Source organism: Leuciscus leuciscus (genome assembly GCF_965113295.1).
Source record: "Leuciscus leuciscus genome assembly, chromosome: 8".
Taxonomy (NCBI): domain Eukaryota; kingdom Metazoa; phylum Chordata; class Actinopteri; order Cypriniformes; family Leuciscidae; genus Leuciscus; species Leuciscus leuciscus.
In genome coordinates, this window is record NC_138732.1 from 36,776,808 (window position 1) to 36,797,081 (window position 20,274).

The 20,274-nt window shown below is 43.3% G+C and overlaps 1 protein-coding gene across 6 annotated transcripts in view; it reads right to left on the reverse strand.

Annotated features, from left to right (window-relative positions):
- msnb (moesin b) overlaps positions 1–20,274 on the reverse strand; it is a 69,151-nt gene that overhangs the window by 18,879 nt on the left and 29,998 nt on the right. For all 6 annotated transcript variants that reach the window (XM_082178342.1, XM_082178344.1, XM_082178347.1 and 3 more), the window contains 5 exons: positions 11,089–11,363; positions 10,880–10,963; positions 10,627–10,773; positions 10,424–10,520; positions 10,092–10,255 (listed from right to left, as the gene is read on the reverse strand). In XM_082178342.1, the coding sequence (XP_082034468.1) occupies positions 10,092–10,255; positions 10,424–10,520; positions 10,627–10,773; positions 10,880–10,963; positions 11,089–11,363 (767 nt within the window). The remainder of the gene's footprint in view (positions 1–10,091; positions 10,256–10,423; positions 10,521–10,626; positions 10,774–10,879; positions 10,964–11,088; positions 11,364–20,274) is intronic.

Below are 20,274 nucleotides of genomic sequence, written 5' to 3' on the forward strand. Positions count from 1 at the left end.
GGTAAAACGGATCTGCGGACCGTTATTACCGCCAAGAAGGCTGCTGGGAAAAAGTCCTGATGTCTGAGGGCTCAGGACAAATGAGGGTAGTCCCCCCGAAGCAGAGCGGTTAACACCTCTTTTCACGGTGCCTGTCTCTCTTCGGTGCCCTCAGGGGACCGTTCTGCCAACCCTGCCACCTCTTGTGTTACAGGGCGCAGCGGTCTCCGGCGAGCACATATCTCAAGGTCCACCCGGAAACGTAGTGGCCTCGGGATGCCCGCCCCCTCTGAGGAGGGTGCTAGAGCAGTCTGTTTGGTCGTTCCCTGCCGGTGCGCCGTTACAGGGCGACGAACCGACTACTCAACAGCAGGAGAAAAATACGGTGCCGTCTCTCTTCGGTGCCCTCAGGGGACCGTTCTGCCAACCCTGCCGCCTCCGGTGTTACAGGGCGCAGCGGTCTCCGGCGAGCACATATCTCAAGGTCCACCCGGAAACGTAGTGGCCTCGGGATGCCCGCCCCCTCTGAGGAGGGTGCTGGAGCAGTCTGTTTGGTCGTTCCCTGCCGGTGCGCCGTTACAGGGCGACGAACCGACTACTCAACAGCAACAAAATCCAGAAACCAGTCTCGAGAGACTGGTACCTCTAGTAGAATCTTTGACAGCGTGGAAGCTACTGTCAAATGTTTCTCGTTGGGTCCTGCAGACCGTGGAAAAAGGGTATTAGATACAATTCTATTAACGCCCACCGCGGTTTATGGGGGTCCTGCCCACAGTGGTGGGCCCCGAGCAGGTTCTGGTTATGGAACAGGAAGTAAACACTCTGTTAGAGAAAGGGGCCATAGAATATGTACCCCCCTCCAACAGGGAAACCGGGTTTTACAGCCGGTACTTCATAGTTCCAAAAAAGGACGGGGGATTGCGTCCCATTTTAGATCTTCGAGTTCTGTACGAGTCAGCCATGCAGCTCAAGTTCAAAATGTTAACCTTGAGACAAATCGTGCCACAGATCAGGTCCGAGGACTGGTTTGTCACGATAGACCTCAAGGACGCATATTTCCATCCGTCCGTGTCATTGGATGTTCCTGAGGTTTGCTTTCGGGGGCAAAGCATACCAATATCGAGTTCTTCCATTCGGCCTGGCTTTATCACCCCGCACTTTCACCAAATGCGTGGATGCAGCTCTGGCGCCTCTGCGCCTCCGGGGTATTCGCATCACGAACTACATCGACGATTGGTTGATTTTAGCTCAGTCGCATTAGATGGCGGTTCAACATCGAGATGTTGTTCTCGCCCATATGAAAGAGTTGGGGTTACGGCTGAACGCCAAGAAGAGTGTGCTTTCTCCATTTTAGAGGACCACTTTTTTAGGCGTGGTTTGGGATTCAGTGTCAATGCAGGCGCGCCTGTCATCGCCACGCTTCGATTCCATCCTGGCAGCTGTGAGAAGTGTAAAGCTAGGCCAGCTACTCACTGTCAAACAGTTCCAGAGACTGTTGGGTCTCATGGCAGCAGCTTCCAACGGGATACCTTTTGGACTGCTGCACATGAGGCCCCTGCAGTGGTGGCTCAGGACCAGAGGGTTTTTCCCCGAGGGGCAACCCATTTCGCACAATCAAGGTCACGTGGTGATGCCTACGTGCCTTGGTTATGTGGAAGAAACCTTGGTTCCTGTCCCAGGGCCCAGTGCTGGGAGCTCCTTGTCGTCGCAAACTGCTAACGACGGATGCTTCCCTCACGGGTTGGGGAGCGATCCTGAGGGTCGCTCATCTCAAGGTCTGTGGGAAGACCATCATCGTTCCTGGCATTCTATAGCCTAGAGATGTTAGCTGTCTTCCGGGCTCTGAGGAGCTTTATCACAGGTCTCAGGGGACACCATGTGTAGTACATACGGACAACACGTCGGTAGTCGCCTATATCAAGGGGGTTTGCGCTGGCATGCCATATCCTCTTGTGGTCCCAGGGGAAGTTGCTGTCACTCAAGGCAGCCTACATCCCCGGGGTCCAGAATATAGGAGCAGACACTCTGTCGAGACAGGGGCCGAGGCCCGGGGAATGGTGGCTCCACCCCCGAGGTGGTGGAGCTGATATGGAAATTATAAGTGGATCTGTTTGCGTCTCGAGAGACGTCTCACTGTCCACTTTGGTTCTCCTTCACGCATCCAGCTCCTCTGGGACTGGATGCTATGGTACAGACGTGGCCGAGGCTACGTCTGTACGCCTTTCCCCCAGTTGCTCTGCTCCCGGGAGTTCTGGAAAGAGTTCGCAGGGACCGGGTTTGCCTGCTTTTTATAGCCCCGCGCTGGCCGGGCAGAGTATGGTTTCCCGATCTTGTGTCCCTCCTCGACGGGCATCCTCTGGAGCTACCCGTCAGGAGGGACCTTCTGTCCCAAGCAGGGGGCTCGATTTTTCACCCCCGACCAGAACTGTGGAACCTGTGGGCTTGGCCTCTGAGGGGGCCCAGCTCATAGAGTCAGGTCTCTCAACTGAGGTTGTTGAGACCATTCTACAGAGACCATTTCCACGAGGAAACTTTATGCCCTGAACTGAAGAGTATTCACCTCTTTGTGTAGTGACCGTCGGTTGGATCCAGTCAACTGCCCAATTGGTACAGTTCTGGAGTTCCTGCAGGACCGGTTCACTGCAGGTCTGACCCCGTCCACTTTAAAGGTTTATGTGGCGGCCGTAGGTGCTTACCACAGTCCTTTGGGTGGAATGTCTGTAGGGAAAGACCCTTTGGTATCTCGTTTCCCTCGTGGCACTTGGAGGTCCTCCTCCCTTTCGAAATCGGACCAGGAGGCGAATAATTTGCTTTGCCCTGTTCGGGCGTTAGACGCGTATGTCCACAGAGCTGCCCTGTGGCGTAAAAGTGACTTTTGCTCCCCTAACAAGGGAGGTCCAGTGTCTAAGCAAAGGATGAGCAAGTGGGTGGTTGAGACTATCTCACTGGCTTATGAGGCGGCTGGACAGCCTTCTCCTTTGGAGTACTCGCTCTCTACTAGGAGTATGGCGGCCTCTAAGGCCCTTATATCAGGAGTATCGTTACAGGACGTCTGTGATGCGGCAGGCTGGTCCTCACCGCACACCTTCGTCAGGTTCTACTCTCTGGATTTAGACTCTACTCCAGGGTCTCATGTTTTGTCTTCTTAGTGCTGCTCACATGATTACACACAGGACAGACATTTGTAGCTATGGAGGCGTTGGTATAGACGTTCCCATAGCGTCATTTCGACGCAACGCGAGTTCCCTTGAAAGGGAACGCCTCGGTTACGACTGTAACCTCGGTTCCCTGAAGAGGGAACGAGCGTTGCGTCGCCTTGCCATATCTCCTTCATGCCTGTCAGCGCGACTTCAGACTTTACGAAGCTTTCGTTTTCTGTTTCGGGCCGGCTTTTATAGCTTCCTGGTACGTGACGTCACCCGCCTCTGACGTTCCGCCACACCATTGGACTGATTTTACATGTGCTTCAAGACGTCATCACGCAAAGCGTTCCCATAGCGTCATTTCGACGCAACGCTCGTTCCCTCTTACAGTCGTAACCGAGGCGTTTTCTATTTTATGGTGTGCATGTTTGTGATGACATAAGATGAATGTAAATGCACCAGGGTTCGACAGAATCAAGCTGAGTGTGAAACTAGACCAACGCTGTCAGGAGCAACAGGAACAATCACACTCAGACTCAGACCGCAGCAAATTAAGACAGTCTTTGTGCAGCCTTTAACTGGGCACCCTTTGCTGGGTGGGTCATTTGGATACATTTCATGTCCATTGATGATAATTATAATTTTTTTCTAACAATTTTCTTTGGAAATATCATATTTCATCTATTAAGAGAATACATACTATGAAATACAGTACATACTATAATCTGTCACAAATATTTTGTGCACCCTGTTTTTCAGTTTGCTTGAAATTGCCTTTATGTCCCTTAAATTACAGTTTTAACAATGTCTGCTTTTTGAAGTGAGTGGGTCGTGTTACTAATGGAACACCCCCTTGAAATTTTTTTTATCCCAAATCCATTTGAACCGCATCATGTCATGTCATTTTGTTCTGCGGTGTATATTTTACTACTATACATATCTGTGGAAGGTCAGTTACCTATCTGTCACTCACTCTATGTTGTGTCGATGTCATAACACTAGGGGTTACACTTGGGAGCCCCAAACAGGTCTGATACTTCAGAAAAGACCAATGAGAATTGCAGAGTGGAATTTCATGCCACTCCTCTGGACATACAGGTATAAAAGGAGATGGCTTGCTCCACTAATTCAGATTTGTTCTTTGGAGCTGAGCAGTCGCATGAGCACTGGCAACTCATTCACCTTAGAAGAGAAAAAGAGCTGTTGGAAATCTGTACAGTGCGTTTCAGCAGTCTCTTTCCAGTAACGCACAGTTAAGTGCAAGGAGTTCTCCTGGGCACTTCGACAGCAAAAAATATCAAAATCCTCTAAAAAGGCAGACACCAGCAGACATCATCTTTCTAAAAATGCTTTTCCACTAGTGTATTTCTGGATGTGGTTGACACCTTTCCCCCTTGGACGGCCACGATCTGTGTCTGTTGTTTGGGCCGTGCTCACACTGAGGCAGTGTTTGTGTATGGCACATAATCTCACTGCGAGAGTATGGGCATGGGGACGTCGCGGTTGCAACTATAATACTTTTATAAAAGGCAGAGAGTCTCCTTGGTTGCTCCTGTTCCGGTCCTTCTGCAGCTAATGCGCACAAGGCCGAGGCGGAAAGCGCTGAGGGCGATATGAGGAATTCAATGGAAGTGTTTCCACAGGTAAACCCTCTGGGCCTCGCATTCCTCTACATACTCTTTCCTCCCAGTACAGTTGTCAGATAAGTAAGGAGGTTCACATTAGGGAGAATATTACTTCTCATTCAGGGTTCACAAAGAGGAAGAATTGTTGATCGCAGCATCGGAGGACTGGCTTATGCCTTCTGAAGTGGATGACTTCCCTAAGTTGGCTACCGTGCTTTCTTAGGCCTCTGTGAATATCGGGCTAGAGTGGAATTCTCCACCCTGCTCTGAGCATTTGCAGTTGAATGATTGGTTTCTAAGTTCGGAGAACGACACAGCCACGCTTCACAGGTACCACCACCCTCACTAATCTCAATAGTGGTGCGGCCAGTGGGTACTCAAAGGTCCCACAGGTTGAGGGTGTGATCGTGGTGCATCTATGCCCGCAAAACGCCACCACCTGGAGGAACCGTCCAAGGCTCCCGTTCATGGTAAGTTCACCTTCGCCCCAAAGGCCATGTCCATCCTGCAGTTCCATCAGGCTAAGGCACTTAAAGAGGGTAGTCCTTGGGTAGTCCTTACCCAGGGCTGATGCAGGAGCTGCACTCAGCAATGACTGACCGACCGAAGAAGGTGGTTCAGAGTTCCATCTGTGCCTTAATCTTGCACAGATGCCGACAAAGTCGCCCCCATCTTGTTGACATCAATGTTAAGGACTTCTCACAGCAGTTCTTGGCAGTGAAGAAGCAGACGGAGGCAATCGAATCGATCCTGCCCCAGCACGACCTGGCCAATCAGAGACATATATGTTGAGCGTGAGAACGCAATGGCCAGAGTGTTTAAGAATCCGTTCAACAGCTCTCGACTTTATTCTAGAGCTGCTGTACAACCAAAACAATCTTTGTTGCATTATTTTCCTAATATCACTGTAAAGCTGCTTTGAAACAATCTGTATTGTGAAAAGTGCTATATAAATGAAGGTGACTTGACATTTATTTTTATTTTTTTATTTTACCTTTATTTTTCCAGGAAGTCTCATTGATATCAAAAATCTCTTTTACAAGAGTTGGTGACATGACTTTCAAGTATTCATCTTGCGAATGTCTGATTCCTTACCAACAAAACAGATGAACTACTTCTCCTAACCCACATCAACAAGGACTTTTCAAACTCTGCTGCATTGTGCTTCACTGAAACCTGGCTGAGTGAAGCCGTTTCTGGACAACGCGCTACATCTGCCAGGCTTCCAGCTGTTCCGACCGGATTGCATCGCATTGCATGACTCATTTTACCGGGGGAAAACGAGAGGTGGTGGATTGTGTTTCTACATTAATGAAAGTTGGTGTTCAGATGTAACAACGCTGAAGAAGATATGCTGTCCTAATTTAGAGGCGCTCTTCATAAACTGTAAACCCTTCTACTCACAGTGGGAGTTTTCCTCTTTCATTCTTGTGAATGTGTACATCCCACCTGCACACAAAGGTACCCAGAATCTCTTTTGATGGAAGAGATGGATTTTTCTTTTTGTTTTGATTTCTGTTTAGAGAAGGTAATACCAGATGCTAAAGAGGTGATGGCTTTTTCGTGGTCAGAAAAAGAGCTCCACGACAGCTAGCCGTTGAGTGCTGGTACTGGGAGTGCTATGAACGGGGAAAAGAGGTCCCACTGAAATCATTTCAGAGGCTCCTGGGGTATATGGCACCCTCGGTGGCAGAAACACCGCTTGGGTTGATGCATTTGAGATTTGATGCACCTTGCCAGCACTGGCTTCAGACTTGAGTTCTGAGATTGGCCTCCGCCCATGGCACCGCAACACACATTGTCCAATCTGTCGCCGCACCTTCAATTCACGGGTTCACACTTACAAATGATCAGAGAATAAATAGTTATGCATATTTGGCGTGCTGTCCGGGGGGAGGGCTCCGAGCTCGGAAATTGGGCCCGAACCCAGAGTACTCCCCCCGTATCTCTTGGTTAGGAAGATAACCAGGCAAGTGTGAGGAGATGGGGTGGTGGAGGGATGCTGAAAACTGTTGAGGATTATGGCTGAGTCGACTGTGTGTATTTATAGGCCTTTAATCATGCTGATTGAGTGGACCTGTTGAGTGGACCTGTTGATTACTGATTGCTGACAGCTGGTTGGAATGACTTGATTGTTTGATCATTAGAACGTGTTCCTCCCGAACCTTGTTAATAAAACATCATTTCTTGGACAGACCTTGTATGACCATTTCTATATGCAGAGGTTCCCTTAGAACAAGTGTCAAGGTGGGTTGTTGTCACAACAAATGCTTCCAAAAGAGGCTGAAGCACTGTATGTAACAGTCACACAGTCTCAGGACCCCGGACAGGGACTCGACTGCATTTGCACATCAACTGCCTCAAGTTGCTGGCTGTGTTGCTGGCCCTGCAAAGGTTTCAGCTGTTTATCCAGGGTTTATCCATGGCTGTTTATACTTACATGTGTTAGTCCAGACAGACAACATAGCGCCGGTGGCATGCAAAAATCACCAGGGTGGCATCCGCTCACGTCACATATCAAAATTGACCTGCCATCTCAAAAAAGTCCCTGCATGCCACTCACATTCTGGACGACTTCAAACGTGCAGCATACAAGCTTTTGTGAAAGTTGGTGCTCAGTGGAGTGTGGAGACTCCATCCCATGGTGGTCCAGTTGATTTGGAGTTGATTCAGCAAAGCACAGGTAGATCTGTTTGTTTCCCAGTAGTCCTCCCACTGCACTCTGTGATTTTCCCTTTCTGAAGATCCGCTCTGAACAGATGCCCTGGCACACAGCTGGCCCCAAGGTCATATGCATTTCCCCCCTGATCACACAGACACTGGCCCACCCAGGCATGGTTCTCTGAGCTCATGCTTTTCGTGACAGCCCAAATTCCTGGCAAAATCCTCTGAGGAAGGACCTCTTTTCTCAGACACAGGACACAATTTGGCATCTGTGCCCAGACCTCTGGGACCTCCATGTCTGGCTCCAGGATGGGATGCAGAAGACCAGAGTGGACTACCACCAGCATAGACATTATCACTCAAGCCAGAGCCCCTTCCACAAGGCAGTTGTATGCTTTGAAGTGGTGTCTTTTTGCTAGTTGGTGCTCTTCCCTCTCTTTGAAGATAGCCGTCCTGACCATGCTCACTTCTATCAAGAGGGGATGGGGACTTGCAAGATCAAGGCTAGGCTATGTGTCTAATTTCCCCACTAACCTTTTCAGGGATCAGGTGGTGAACTTGCAAGTGCTCCCTCATATTGAGGCAGATCCACTCCCTTGACACTCCCTACTGTGTCCAGTGCATGCCCTGTGGATCTATTTGGACCGCACAGAGAACTTTAGATGCTCTGAGCAGCTCTATGTCTGTTTCCGGGGACAGCAGAAGGGGGAGGCTGTCTCCAAAAAGAGGATCGCCCACTGGATTGTGGAAGCCAGTTATTTGGCGTACCGAGCCCAGAGCATACCCTGCCCCCTGGGAGTGCGAGCACATTCCACCAGATGTGTGGCCTCCTCCTGGGCACTGGCGAATGGTGCCTCCCTGACAGGCATCTGTAGAACAGATGGCTGGGCTATAGCTAATACTTTAACAAGATACTATAATCTGTGATTAGAGCCGATTTCATCCCGAGTGCTATTAAGTACGAATAGGTAATTTTTAGGCAGCGACTCCATTTATCGCATATTTCTCCTTTGTTCATGTGAGTTCCCCATCTCTGGGCGAACCCTAGAAATCTGAGGGTGGCAGGTCGGTGACAAAATCTATTCCGATGTGAAACCATGGTCGATTAGGAATGGGCTAGGGAATCAGTTTGCCTTCTGGCAGATGATAGGGAGTCTTGGAAGGCGCAGACTGAACAGACTCGAATGTATCAGGAGACCTCTTGGGTCATGACAGGCCACCATTACTTATTACGGAGGAGCAAGAAGGTTTGCTGGCTGCCTGGGTGTCCAGAGCACTAAGATGTATGAACTGAGTCCAAGAGGGACAGACATAGGGCTGATAGTACGTAGGTTCGTCCCTCTAGACCTCACGGCTATTTCATAAAGGGGAGGCTTCGGTAATTTGGTTGTCTAATGACAATTGGATGGGACTTACGACGATGGCTGGGGGAGTATTGGCTCAGGTGGAGAGAGGTCCTGCTCTGGATGATACATGCGTGAAAGAGCATCAGCCTTCAGGTTCTTACCTACTGGTCGATCAACTCTGGATCTGGATGGACCATGGCTGGAGCTGAGCAAAAGGCTTCTTAGAGCTGTTGGAAGGCTTTCGTGGCTGTGGAATTCCAGGACAGAGACTTGGGTCAGCTTCTGAGGAGAGAGGTGAGTGGAGCACAGATCTGACTGAAGTTGGAGATGAAACGACGGTAGAAGTTCGCAAGCCCCAGGAAACGATGAAGGTTCTTTATTGTGGATGGTTGGAGCCATTTAAGGATGGCTTCTACCTTCTTCTGGTCCATTTGCATGCCACATTCGTTGATGACATACCCCAGAAAATGGATGGTGTTGCGGTGGAACTCACACTTCTCTAGTTTCAGGCAGAGGTGATGTTCTCTCAGGTTATGTTCTCTCCCATTGGCAATTGTTGAACAAAAATTATTCATAGAAATTAGTACAGGGCCTTTTCAAGGGTACTAATATAATATAAAGGAGAACACTCAGAAGAAGAATTGATGAAGATTTTAGTACTAAAATGACAAACTTAAAAGGAGAATCTTAAGAGCATACTTAAGAACAACTTCTATGCACCTCTGCTGATATCTGGTTAAAAAAAAAAGTGTCAGAGTGTGCCATCATTTTCCCACACCACATCAGGTTTGCCACACACACACTGAGTTTGGTTTTAACTACTGATTTTTTTTTGCGAAGACGAATGGGAAAATATTCGTAAAAATAAAGTCAAAATGTACCAGGCAGATAGACTATCCAAACAGAGTGCTATAATAAAAAAGTGTGCACACGTTTGCAGTTAGTTACTCCAAGGTTTTTTTTTTTTTTTTTTTTACTAAATGAAAAATGTCATTTAGGTTTTCAGTGGAATTACATTGATTTTGACGTTAAACATGCAAAACTTCTGATATTATTTATCTTTGTTTCACTTGTTTTAAATGACAAAAACAGTTTTAACAGGGGTGAGTAGACTTTGTGTATCAACTATAGCTAGGCAGCTCACTAGGTTTTAGAACAGAGCTCCTCTGATATAGATTTACTTTCATAAAAAAAAATACACAATTCGTACATTTGCATGAAAGACAGTATCTCCTTTTAGCACTAGATAGTGACTGTGCCTTTGGTATCATAAAAAATAGCATTGTAAATGTTCTGTCTGTGCTGTCAGATATGTTTGTTATTAATGTTCTCACCTTTCTTGTTGTCTCTTGTTCTTCTCCTCTCTGGCCTGTGCTTTCATCTGCTGCACCTCAATAGTGTCTGGTTTACGTCGTCTCATGTAAAGATCATGGTTTCCCATGCACAGAGCCAGGATTCGCTTGTTAATGCGCAGACGAGGTGCATAGAACACAAAGTCCTGTGGTTGGAGCAGAGGACATGTCATAACATTTCAGACAGGAGTAATACAACTGTAATACAACAGGTGTAAGACAACTGAAATCTTCCACATCTCCAAAAATGAGTGAATGAAAGAATAAATAAATAAATAAATACATTTGGGATTAGGTTTATTATTTTAAGTTACCGGTGACTTTTTGTCTATGGGCTTAATGACAAATTTCTTGTCATTGAAAGAAATATTCCGTATTTCACTCCAAGGAAATCCAATCTTAGGTGTCAGCCTGTTAAAAAAACAGCGATATTGTCCAGCACAGTCCATTGCAAAGAATTTACAACAAAACACTTAGACTTGTAACAAGGGTTAAAAATGAAATATAGATGGTATACTTGTCTGAACGTTCATATATGTTGAGTCCCAAAGCATCTACACCCAACCACAACTCCGATCCTTTTTTGTTTTTGATGCTGAAATAGTTCACTCCATACATCTCCAGATCCTGGGAAATCTTCAAGTATTCTATCATTGCATCCTCTCTGTAGAGATAAACCTGTATTGACTATACTCAAACAACTAGTTTTAGGTTCAGGACATAGTTGTGAAGTTGTTTTTAATTTTATAAATGGGTCATATGGACTGTACCTGATCATGCGCTTGTGTTGTTCATGCCACACCCGAATTCGATCTTCCCACTGCTCTTTAGTCAGTTTATGTTGTTCTAGAACTCTAGAAGAAGGTATTAGTATATAAAGCAGCAACTTTCAAAACATAATAAAGTACTATAAAGTGATCTTAGTGTTAAAAGAATAGACCATAGTTGGTGTTAAGCTCTTAAAAGAATAGAGAAACACCTTTGTGGCAGCAATTTGTCTCTGCACAAATATCCAGGGATGTGATATTCTTTATTGAAGTCACTGTATTTCATCTGCACAGCATATGAGGCCAGTAGAACAGCCGTCTCAGGTGGACAGTAGATATCATCATTCAAGATTCCCTCTTTCACCTGGAGGAAGAACAAGCGCTGTGTAGCTTCCTGAATCAGCTCTTCAGCCACGTCCTCAGGGTAGAACTTTGCTCTAAATTTAATCAGCAACGGGTTTTCTTTTCTGACATCTTGAGCTGTCACCTAACATATAAACACAAATGTTTTTGTTAGATGTTTTGGTAAAACTTTAGAATACTGTTTCTTACTTACTGCATAACTAATAAGGAATTACTGAAGAACTAATAGGTAATTCTTTATTGACACTTAAGTCACTACTAAGGAAGATATGTTAACTAATCAGACTGTAATAGAATTTTATGATTGTGTTAAGTATCAGTTAGTTAATCAATAACTAATGAATTCTGTCATACCTCCCGAAGAACTACTAGGCTATTAATTATCTACTAATTAAGGTTCAAGAAAAATAACTATGAAGTAACTACTAATGAACAGTCATACACAGTAGTCATTACAATGATCCGGGTTTTTTTTTTTTAGCTGTGGAGTGGTGGATGAAATACACAAATCAAGTACTTGAGTAAAAGTACAAATACCCCAATAAAATATTACTCCAGTAAAAGTATAATTAGGCCTATTCATTTTCAGGCCTATTTCATTTTTCATTACTTTCACCTTAGTAAAAGTACAAAGGTTATTAATTTTTAAAGTACTTAAAAAGTAAAAAGCACTGATCAATGTTTTTTATTTTTTTCTAGACAGTCTTAGTCTTCCTGGCCTTTTGGCCTTTCACATAGGATCACCGCCACTGTTACCGACAATGGGTCGAATTTTGTTAAAGCTTTTAAGATGTATGCACCCCCTGAGCCTGACGAGGAAGAGGATGAAGAGCGAGGTTTAGTTTTCACAGATGTGAAGTTGCTTGGGACCACAGAAGGACAGTTTTCTCTTCCCCCGCATTTTAGGTGTGCTTCGCATACGCTGAATTTGATCTCTTGCAATGACATCGACAAATGGCTGTCATCCAACAAAACTGACTCAAAATCTGTGTACAGGAGTGCAACGGCGAAGTGTGCTGCTCTTTGGACAAAGGCAAGCCGTTCTACCGTGGCCTCTGAGATTGTCGATGAAATCTGTGGGAAAGAAATTATCGCGCCTACATCAACAAGGTGGAATTCCTACCACGATGCTTTGTCCCGTATCAGTGACATCCCGGCCCAAGATTTGACTCCGCTTTGTACTAGACTGGACATCAGAGCCCCGACAGAGCGCAAACATCTATTCCTAAAGGAATACTGCAGTGTTTTGAAACCGCTGACAGTAGCACTGGATATCTTGCAAGGTGAAGATAACTGTTACTATGGTAGTCTTCTACCAACCCTGGAGATCCTGATGTCCAGGACGCTGGCACTCCAAAATGGACTGTCGAGGATGACAGCAGACCTACCGGGTGTAATTGTACAGGTAAGCCAATTCTTAATAGCCTATCTGAAAGTTAGTAGCCTAGGCATATGCCTATCCATTAACAGGCATTTCTTCATAAATATAATTTTTTTTTGATAAATGCATTATGCCTCCCTTGATAAAGTGAGTCATGTGTCAGAAAACTAAGCTTATGTCTTCTATATCATTTTGTCCTAGGCTATCAAGATGCGATTCGCACCGGTGTTGGGGAGCAGGGAAGCTTTATTGGCCGCCTTGACGTTGCCACAATGTAAAGTTCGATGGATAGGCGGAGCGGAGCGGAGAGAAGCGGCGCATGCACTGCTTATTGCGGAGTGTTGCTCTCTACCCCATGATGCAGAGCCGGCTGAAAATAAAAACCAACTTTTTGTCTTTTGATGAGGAGGAGGAAGATACAATGTCCTTTAGCGCAGGTACTTAGTACATGAGATCAGGCTCAGAGTTAGACGTTCTCAACCGTTTCCCCCGAGTGAAATCTGTGTTCATGAAATACAACACTGCCACACCATCCAGTACACCGGTGGAAAGGCTCTTCAGCCTGGGAGTGCTTACCCCCAGAAGAAACAGACTTTCAGATAAACGTTTTGGAAGACTGCTCCTGATAAGGTATTTTGTCAAATTTTGTACTGATGTGGAATAGGTTGCCTGCCACCCATGCTATAGACATAGCTCAAGCCTATGCCTAATATCCTCTTTTCTATCTGCCATCATACTGTGAAGAAGGGCCAGCATATTCAGTTAACATAGCCTTTTTAAGGCTAGTCATGCTTTAAGTTGTGCATTATTTTATTTTGGCTAAAATGTCTTTGCCTCTAAGCTGTATCATGCCATTTTATTTTATTTAAACAAGCCATCGACATCAAGCCATTTTTAAGTTATTCTTTTTTCTGTCGGATTTGATGAGGCATGTTTTATTTTGGTAGACATATGACCCATTTTGAAGTTTTCATGTTGTTCCTGTGTCCTCCATAGTAGAGCTTTATGTAGGCCTACACATTTAGGAACAGAGATATTGGGTTCTGCCCAAAGTCAAGCAACATAAAAGTAACGTAAAAGTAACGAGTAACGTAAACATTTACTTTCCATAGGGGGTAACTAAGTAATGGATTACTTTTTATAAGAAGTAATGAGTAACGAGCAAACACTACTTTTTAAAAGTAACTTCCCCAACACTGTTGTCTATTCTCGTATCAATAAGTTATATACTGTATATATATATATATATATATATATATATATATATACACATGATCTAAGTGTTAACAGGTCAGATGTAGGAGTTTTTAACTGAGTCATAAAGTGCAGCCTTTCTCAAAGCAGTGAACACTCTGTCACGGGACTCAGAGGCAGAGACACTGTGGTTTATTAAAAGGTTTGTGGCATTGACAAGTTAGGCAGGTAAGTAGAATGGATACGGAAGAAACAATGAAAACACTTAACTGGACAATAACAGTTCTTTGTTTGGCAGATGAGATGAGCATGCAATGCGACCAGGCGGAATGGAGCAAGCACATTGGTAAGGAAGAGTTTGATAAGGGAGTCTGAAAAGTCTTTGCGTGAACAATGACGAGACCAGACAAAGAGTGTGTGTGAGTAGAGTATAAATTCAGTCCAGGATCAATCAGAATGTGCAATCAGAACCTCACCCTTAAGGCGGCACCTCACAACCCAAAGTCTTCCAGGGGAAGGCCACAGAGCATGAGGGACAGAGGACTGGGGTGTGACCATGGTGTTGAAAGGCCAAGGTTGAGTCGGGCACCACAGCAGCAGCGGGAGCCCGTAAGGGGACCATGGTAGAGCAGATGCAACCAGAGGAGGAGAAACTAGGACTACTATGGTCTTGACAAATGAGATGGATTCTTTGACTGTGATGGCTGAGACAAAGGAGAGAAGGGTGGCCTCTGTGGCCAAGACAAAGAGAGAGGAGCAGCCTCTGTGGCCTAAATGAGGGAGCGATACGAGGGAGAGAATTGCGGCCCCCATGGCCGAGATGAACTGCCTCGATGGCCGAAATGAGGAAGTGAGGAGCAGCCTCAGTGACTGAGATGCGTGAAGGCAGAAATGAAAGAGAAGAAGGGTAGCCATCTTGTAGTTGTAGAAGTTGTTGGTAATACTTTAGAATAATGATCCGTCATTAATAGGAAACTATGCAGGAAGTAATGCAGGACTAAAGAGTAGTACTACATTAACACTTCAGCTACTATTAACTCATATAGAAACAAGCTTAACTAATCAGTAGTAATTTCAAATTAAGGAGATAGTTCCTTGTTAGGTAATCAATAACTACTTAAAGGTGCAGTGTGTCATTTTTAGCGGCATCTAGTGGTGAGGTTGCGAATTGCAACAATCAAAAGTTACGGTGGCCGACAGGAAAAGATGTCGTCGTCTGAGACAGCAGAGAGTAGCCAGTTAACCCCCTGAGGTCGGCTATCACGCTGGTGTGATTTGGTCGCTTTTTTTCTTATCAGTTCAAACGAGACTCCAAATACTCTGTTGACTTTGATATTACAAACAAGTTTCATACATCAATCGATCCTGTTAAGTGTGTATTATTTTTGTGTATACTCACAATAAAAACAAAGTGTTGTGCTTTTTGCCAAATAAAGAAAAATAAACATGATGTGAGTTCTGCTTTCTCTCTGTCAGTGAAGTCAATTCTGAAACGCGTCCGAAAATGAACAATAACTCAGCGAATACTCAGTCAAACAGGCATACAGACACACAGGCATGAAGCTTGAATTCTCTTCTTTTAAATGAAGTAATTTATATAAAAAAAACGAATATTCTCAGTTTATGTAATATGCATTCTAAAGAGAGAGATGTCAGTCGTTCTCATCTCAGCTCATTATTTTTCATTTGACCCCGCCCACGGAGAGCGCGCGCTATTCAAACGCAAATGACTGAGGCAATCCATGCAAACTGTGAACGCCCCCATATCAGCTCGAGAAAACACATCAAGTTTATTCAGATCATTGTACTTGTTTACACCGTCTCGCAGCGCTGTGAGGAATAATACTATCGTAATAATAATAATGGAAAATGTACCTCAGAAGTGCTGGTATTTCGAGGAGCAGATGCAGCTGAGCTGAGGAATACTGTAGTAAGTTTTTTTCATTCTCAAGTGAATCGCGTTTCTGTGTGTGAATGAATGAACGGCAGAGATGCGCGCTGTTTACCACAACTCGCAAAAAGATGGTTTAAATTTGAATCGCATTTCTGTGTGTGAATGAATGATCCGCTTTTAGCAAACTGTATTGCTATACTGAGATGAGTAAAAATCGACTGAAATATGTTGAAAAAAAATGTATTTGTATAAGCAACGTATTAAACTGCAAATTAACATTTATGTTTCTTATAATAAAAACGATAGACCTATGTTACAGACATATGAAAGACAACATTTCGTTGACTAGTTTTGGATAGATTATACATTTTTACTGTAAAATATCTGCCACCTCAAATAAGCTTTTGTTTGCCAATTTTTGCTCATATGTTAAATATAGTATGTTTTGTCAAAAATAAAGTCATCAAATAATATGTTATAGTGTTTGTTCCAATGTAGCCTTGGCTATATTCAAAGTAATGAATCCTTAACTTTGAAATATGTATGATAAAATGTATACTTTAGTTTTTACAAAGAAATATTACACTTGAATGGTTGTTGTAATTGTAACCTTTTTAATAAAAAAATATATGTACAAGGTAGATGTAAACAAACTATTGAAAGGTAAATATTAGTGGTGCAACGGATCATCATTGATCCGTGATCCGTTCGGATCAATATCTTCGGTTCGGCACTCACGTGATCCGCGGATTGATTTATGAAAAAAAAGTTGTGCGCATGTTCAGTCCACACACAGCGTGGTCATGGCGAGCGTTATGAACCGCAGAGAGCGTGACGCCTCATTCGCGCCGCAAAACCTCCAGACGTGCGTAAACGCGTCTTTACATTGACTTCACATTGAAATCACTCGCGCCAGACGCTCTATTCGCGTTTGGTGTGAACGCAGCATGGGTGACGGCGAGAGAGAGAGAGAAAGAGTGCCTGCGAGTGCGAGCGAGCAAGGTAATACGTTGTCAAATATGTTTAAACTTAAATGAACTACATATACAAGTAGTTATGTCTCTTTGTATTAATTTGTCCTGTTATTGACATAGGCCTAATGCACGTCATTGACAAAATGCGCAACCAGATGTTCGAATAATTCGAATATGTGTTTTTTAGAGGGAATATTCGAACGTCATTTTTGAGCAATTTTGACAGCCCTATATGACAGTGGAAACACATAAAGCATTGGTCCATGTTTAAAGGAAGGAGATGCCTTTTTATGTTGCACTTTAAGTTGTTTTTCATTAATTATGTTAAAAAGAAGATATTATGCCTTGTGCACTTTAAGTTGATTTTATATATTTTAATTTAATAATTTAAAAGTGTTAATAATTTATTTTTTTTTTTTTGCTGATCCGAAAAATGATCCGATCCGTGACTCTGATCCGAGAAACGATCCGAACCGTGAGTTTTTTTATCCGTTGCACCCCTAGTAAATATAAGCCTTTTCTTTAAATAATTATTATTGTGTTTTATTAGTGACAAATTTGGGGAGAGGATACATATTCCAAAACTGAAAATACAGTATGAGAATTAACTGCACAATTACTAGACATGTTTTCCTTGGATATTATACAATTTGCAAGCACAATTTGTGAAAAAATAAAATAAAAATTGAGATGCTTCCAACTGTGAACCAATTTGGAAGAATATATATATATATATATATATACAGTATATATATATATATACAGTGGTTAAAGTGGGATTTGGCAGGTGGGGGAACCCTCAAATTTTGTGTTGGTGCAATAGGGAAAAATGACTCACCGTGGGACAACATATTGAGTATCGTGGTATAGCAATACTTTTTGGGACAAGATTGTCACTGTGGCACCAAGTATCACAATACTTATTTAATACTTATTTTAATGTTTTTATTTTGGTCCATCTACATCTACACTGATATGATGACGATACTATGTAAAAATTGCTGAACACCACAATATGGAACACAACCTTGTTTTTCACAATGTAAATTTAAACCTAAAAATGTGAAGTCCAAAACTGACAGAAATGTGCGGTAGTTAGGGGGGTTCGGGGGCATGCTCCCCCAAGAAAATTTGGATTTCTCTGACCAACATATGTGCAATTTAGGGCTTTTGAAGGCCAAAAAAATTTTTGATAAGAAATAGCTTTAAAACTTTGTCATTAGATTATTTGTCAATATCTGCTCTCTCCTCATCTTACATTTACATTTAGTCATTTAGCAGACGCTTTTATCCAAAGCGACTTACAGATTAGGACTAAATTAAGCGAGTCATCATGAAGAGGCAAAAACAACGCAAGTAGTGCTCAAAAAACAAAGTTCAGGCATTATTCAGAGTAGCATAAACCCGACAAGTGAGGTTTTAAAGGGAAGGGGAAGTAAATTTTTTTTTTTTTAGGTTAAGTGCTCACGGAAGAGATGGGTTTTCAGCTGTCTTTTGAATGTTGTCAGGGATTCTGCATTCCGGATGAGGGTGGGGAGAGCGTTCCACCAGCATGGAACTGTGAATGAGAATGTTCTGGAAAGTGATTTTGTGGCTTTCTGTGATGGAACCACGAGACGTCGCTCTTTGACCGATCGTAAGCTTCTGGTAGGGATGTAGACCCGTAGGATTGAGTGAAAGTAGGAAGGAGCTGAGCCTGTGGTAGATCTGTAAGCAAGCGTCAGTGCCTTGAACTTGATGCGAGCAGCGAGAGGTAGCCAGTGCAGAGAGATGAACAGAGGAGTGACGTGGGCCCTCTTGGGCTCGTTGAAGACAAGACGAGCTGAAGCATTCTGAATAATTTGTAGAGGTTTGGTTGCACATGATGGAAGTCATCTTCATCTTTCTTTTTCTCTCAGTCTCCTTCTTCCCTAATTCTTCCCCTCCTAAAGCTGAACTTTGACTGATAGTCTTTTCATTTTCGTCTGTGTCAGTGAAGAAAGTAAACAGGCTCAACTGATGTTTATATGTTTTATGAATCATTTTCTGAGACAAGTTAATTTACTCAAGGCTACCAGGAAAGCTGTAGCCTAAGTCAGTATTGCCAATAGGAATCTTCTACAAGCTTTGGAATTTGAAAACGTCTGTTTTTAAATGTTAAAAGTAATTTTAAATAATACAAATTATAGTCTACGTTTAACGCAGTTGGTGGAATTGGCAGACGTTCCCTTAAATATCATGCGCTGTGGAAACGCGTCAAAGCATTCTCAGGTATAAATATAGGCTAATATATAATACAATAATAAATCAAATATATTAAAAGGGAAAACAAATGTCCGGCGAATATCGAACCCAAAACTTACTTTACCGCGCTCAACCGCCGTGAGTGTAATCACGCATTAGTAGTCGCTGGCGTTCAGCGGGGAGGGGAGGCGTGAACCGGTGCAGATGCACTCAAATCAGACAGGAGAACCGTGACTGAGAACGTAACGTCGGGAAGCGTGTTTGTGAAGGCGCGGCCAGGCGGTGATATTCAGTTTTGATTTGATGAATGATGAGAATCATTGAATTTGATGAGAATGATTTGATTTGATTTGAATCTATTTATTTATTAATTTATCTGAGGAGCAGGAACGTAGTTCCGGACCGTTCCGGCCCACTTTAACCCCTGTATATATATATATATATATATATATATATATATATATATATATATATATATATTGCTCTTGCATTCTTTCTTGTGGCTCAGTGACACACCTGAATGAATGGCTCATTAAGTATGCAATACTTAATAGTAACCATTGTCTCCTCAGGTGCGAACCACTAAATATGCATGATGGTGTTGGATTGTTGACGCCCACTCGCATATTGCCTTTCCAAACAAAAAGTGTCTTACAAAATTTAAATCAATGTATTGTTTTATGTGAATTATTAGGCAGGATGATTTTCACATAGTTTTGAAGAAAAAACTCTAGGCGACAACATCTATTAGTCAAAAGTCTTATTGCCACATATTTAGTATGTGTTTTGTGGCCTTATTTCAGAAACTTTAGTTTTTAGTTTTTTCAATAACCATGCATAAACATTATTCTCTCAAAAATACAAACATGTACATACATGTTGCTCACATATTATGGTAGCCCTGTTTGTGCTAAATAGAGTGTAATTACACCTTTGCCATTAATATGTTTATAAGCAACTGAAAAAAGCACAAATGTCAGGGCATGTCAGAACATCTCAAGGACCCCAAAAACACCTTAGACCCCAGAGGGTTAAGCAATGAGGATTCTTTACAAAGATAAATTAAGAAATTATGTTTACTTAATTATTCAGTAAAACGATATGTTATTGCGAATATTATTGTTACTTGTTCATCATTGTGTCAGTGTTTTATTCTCTGACTTTAGCTAGCTTCTTTGCACGAAGAACAACGAAACGCGTTTGTCTGTCTAGGGCCACTGTAGAAACATGTCGGCTCATTTCAATGTAAGGGGACCCGCCCTGTATGTAGATAGAAATGGCTCATTCTAAGGTAATAAAAACATAACGGAAAACATATTTATGTATATGATATTGCATGTCTGTCAACAGATCCTGCTAAATATAACAC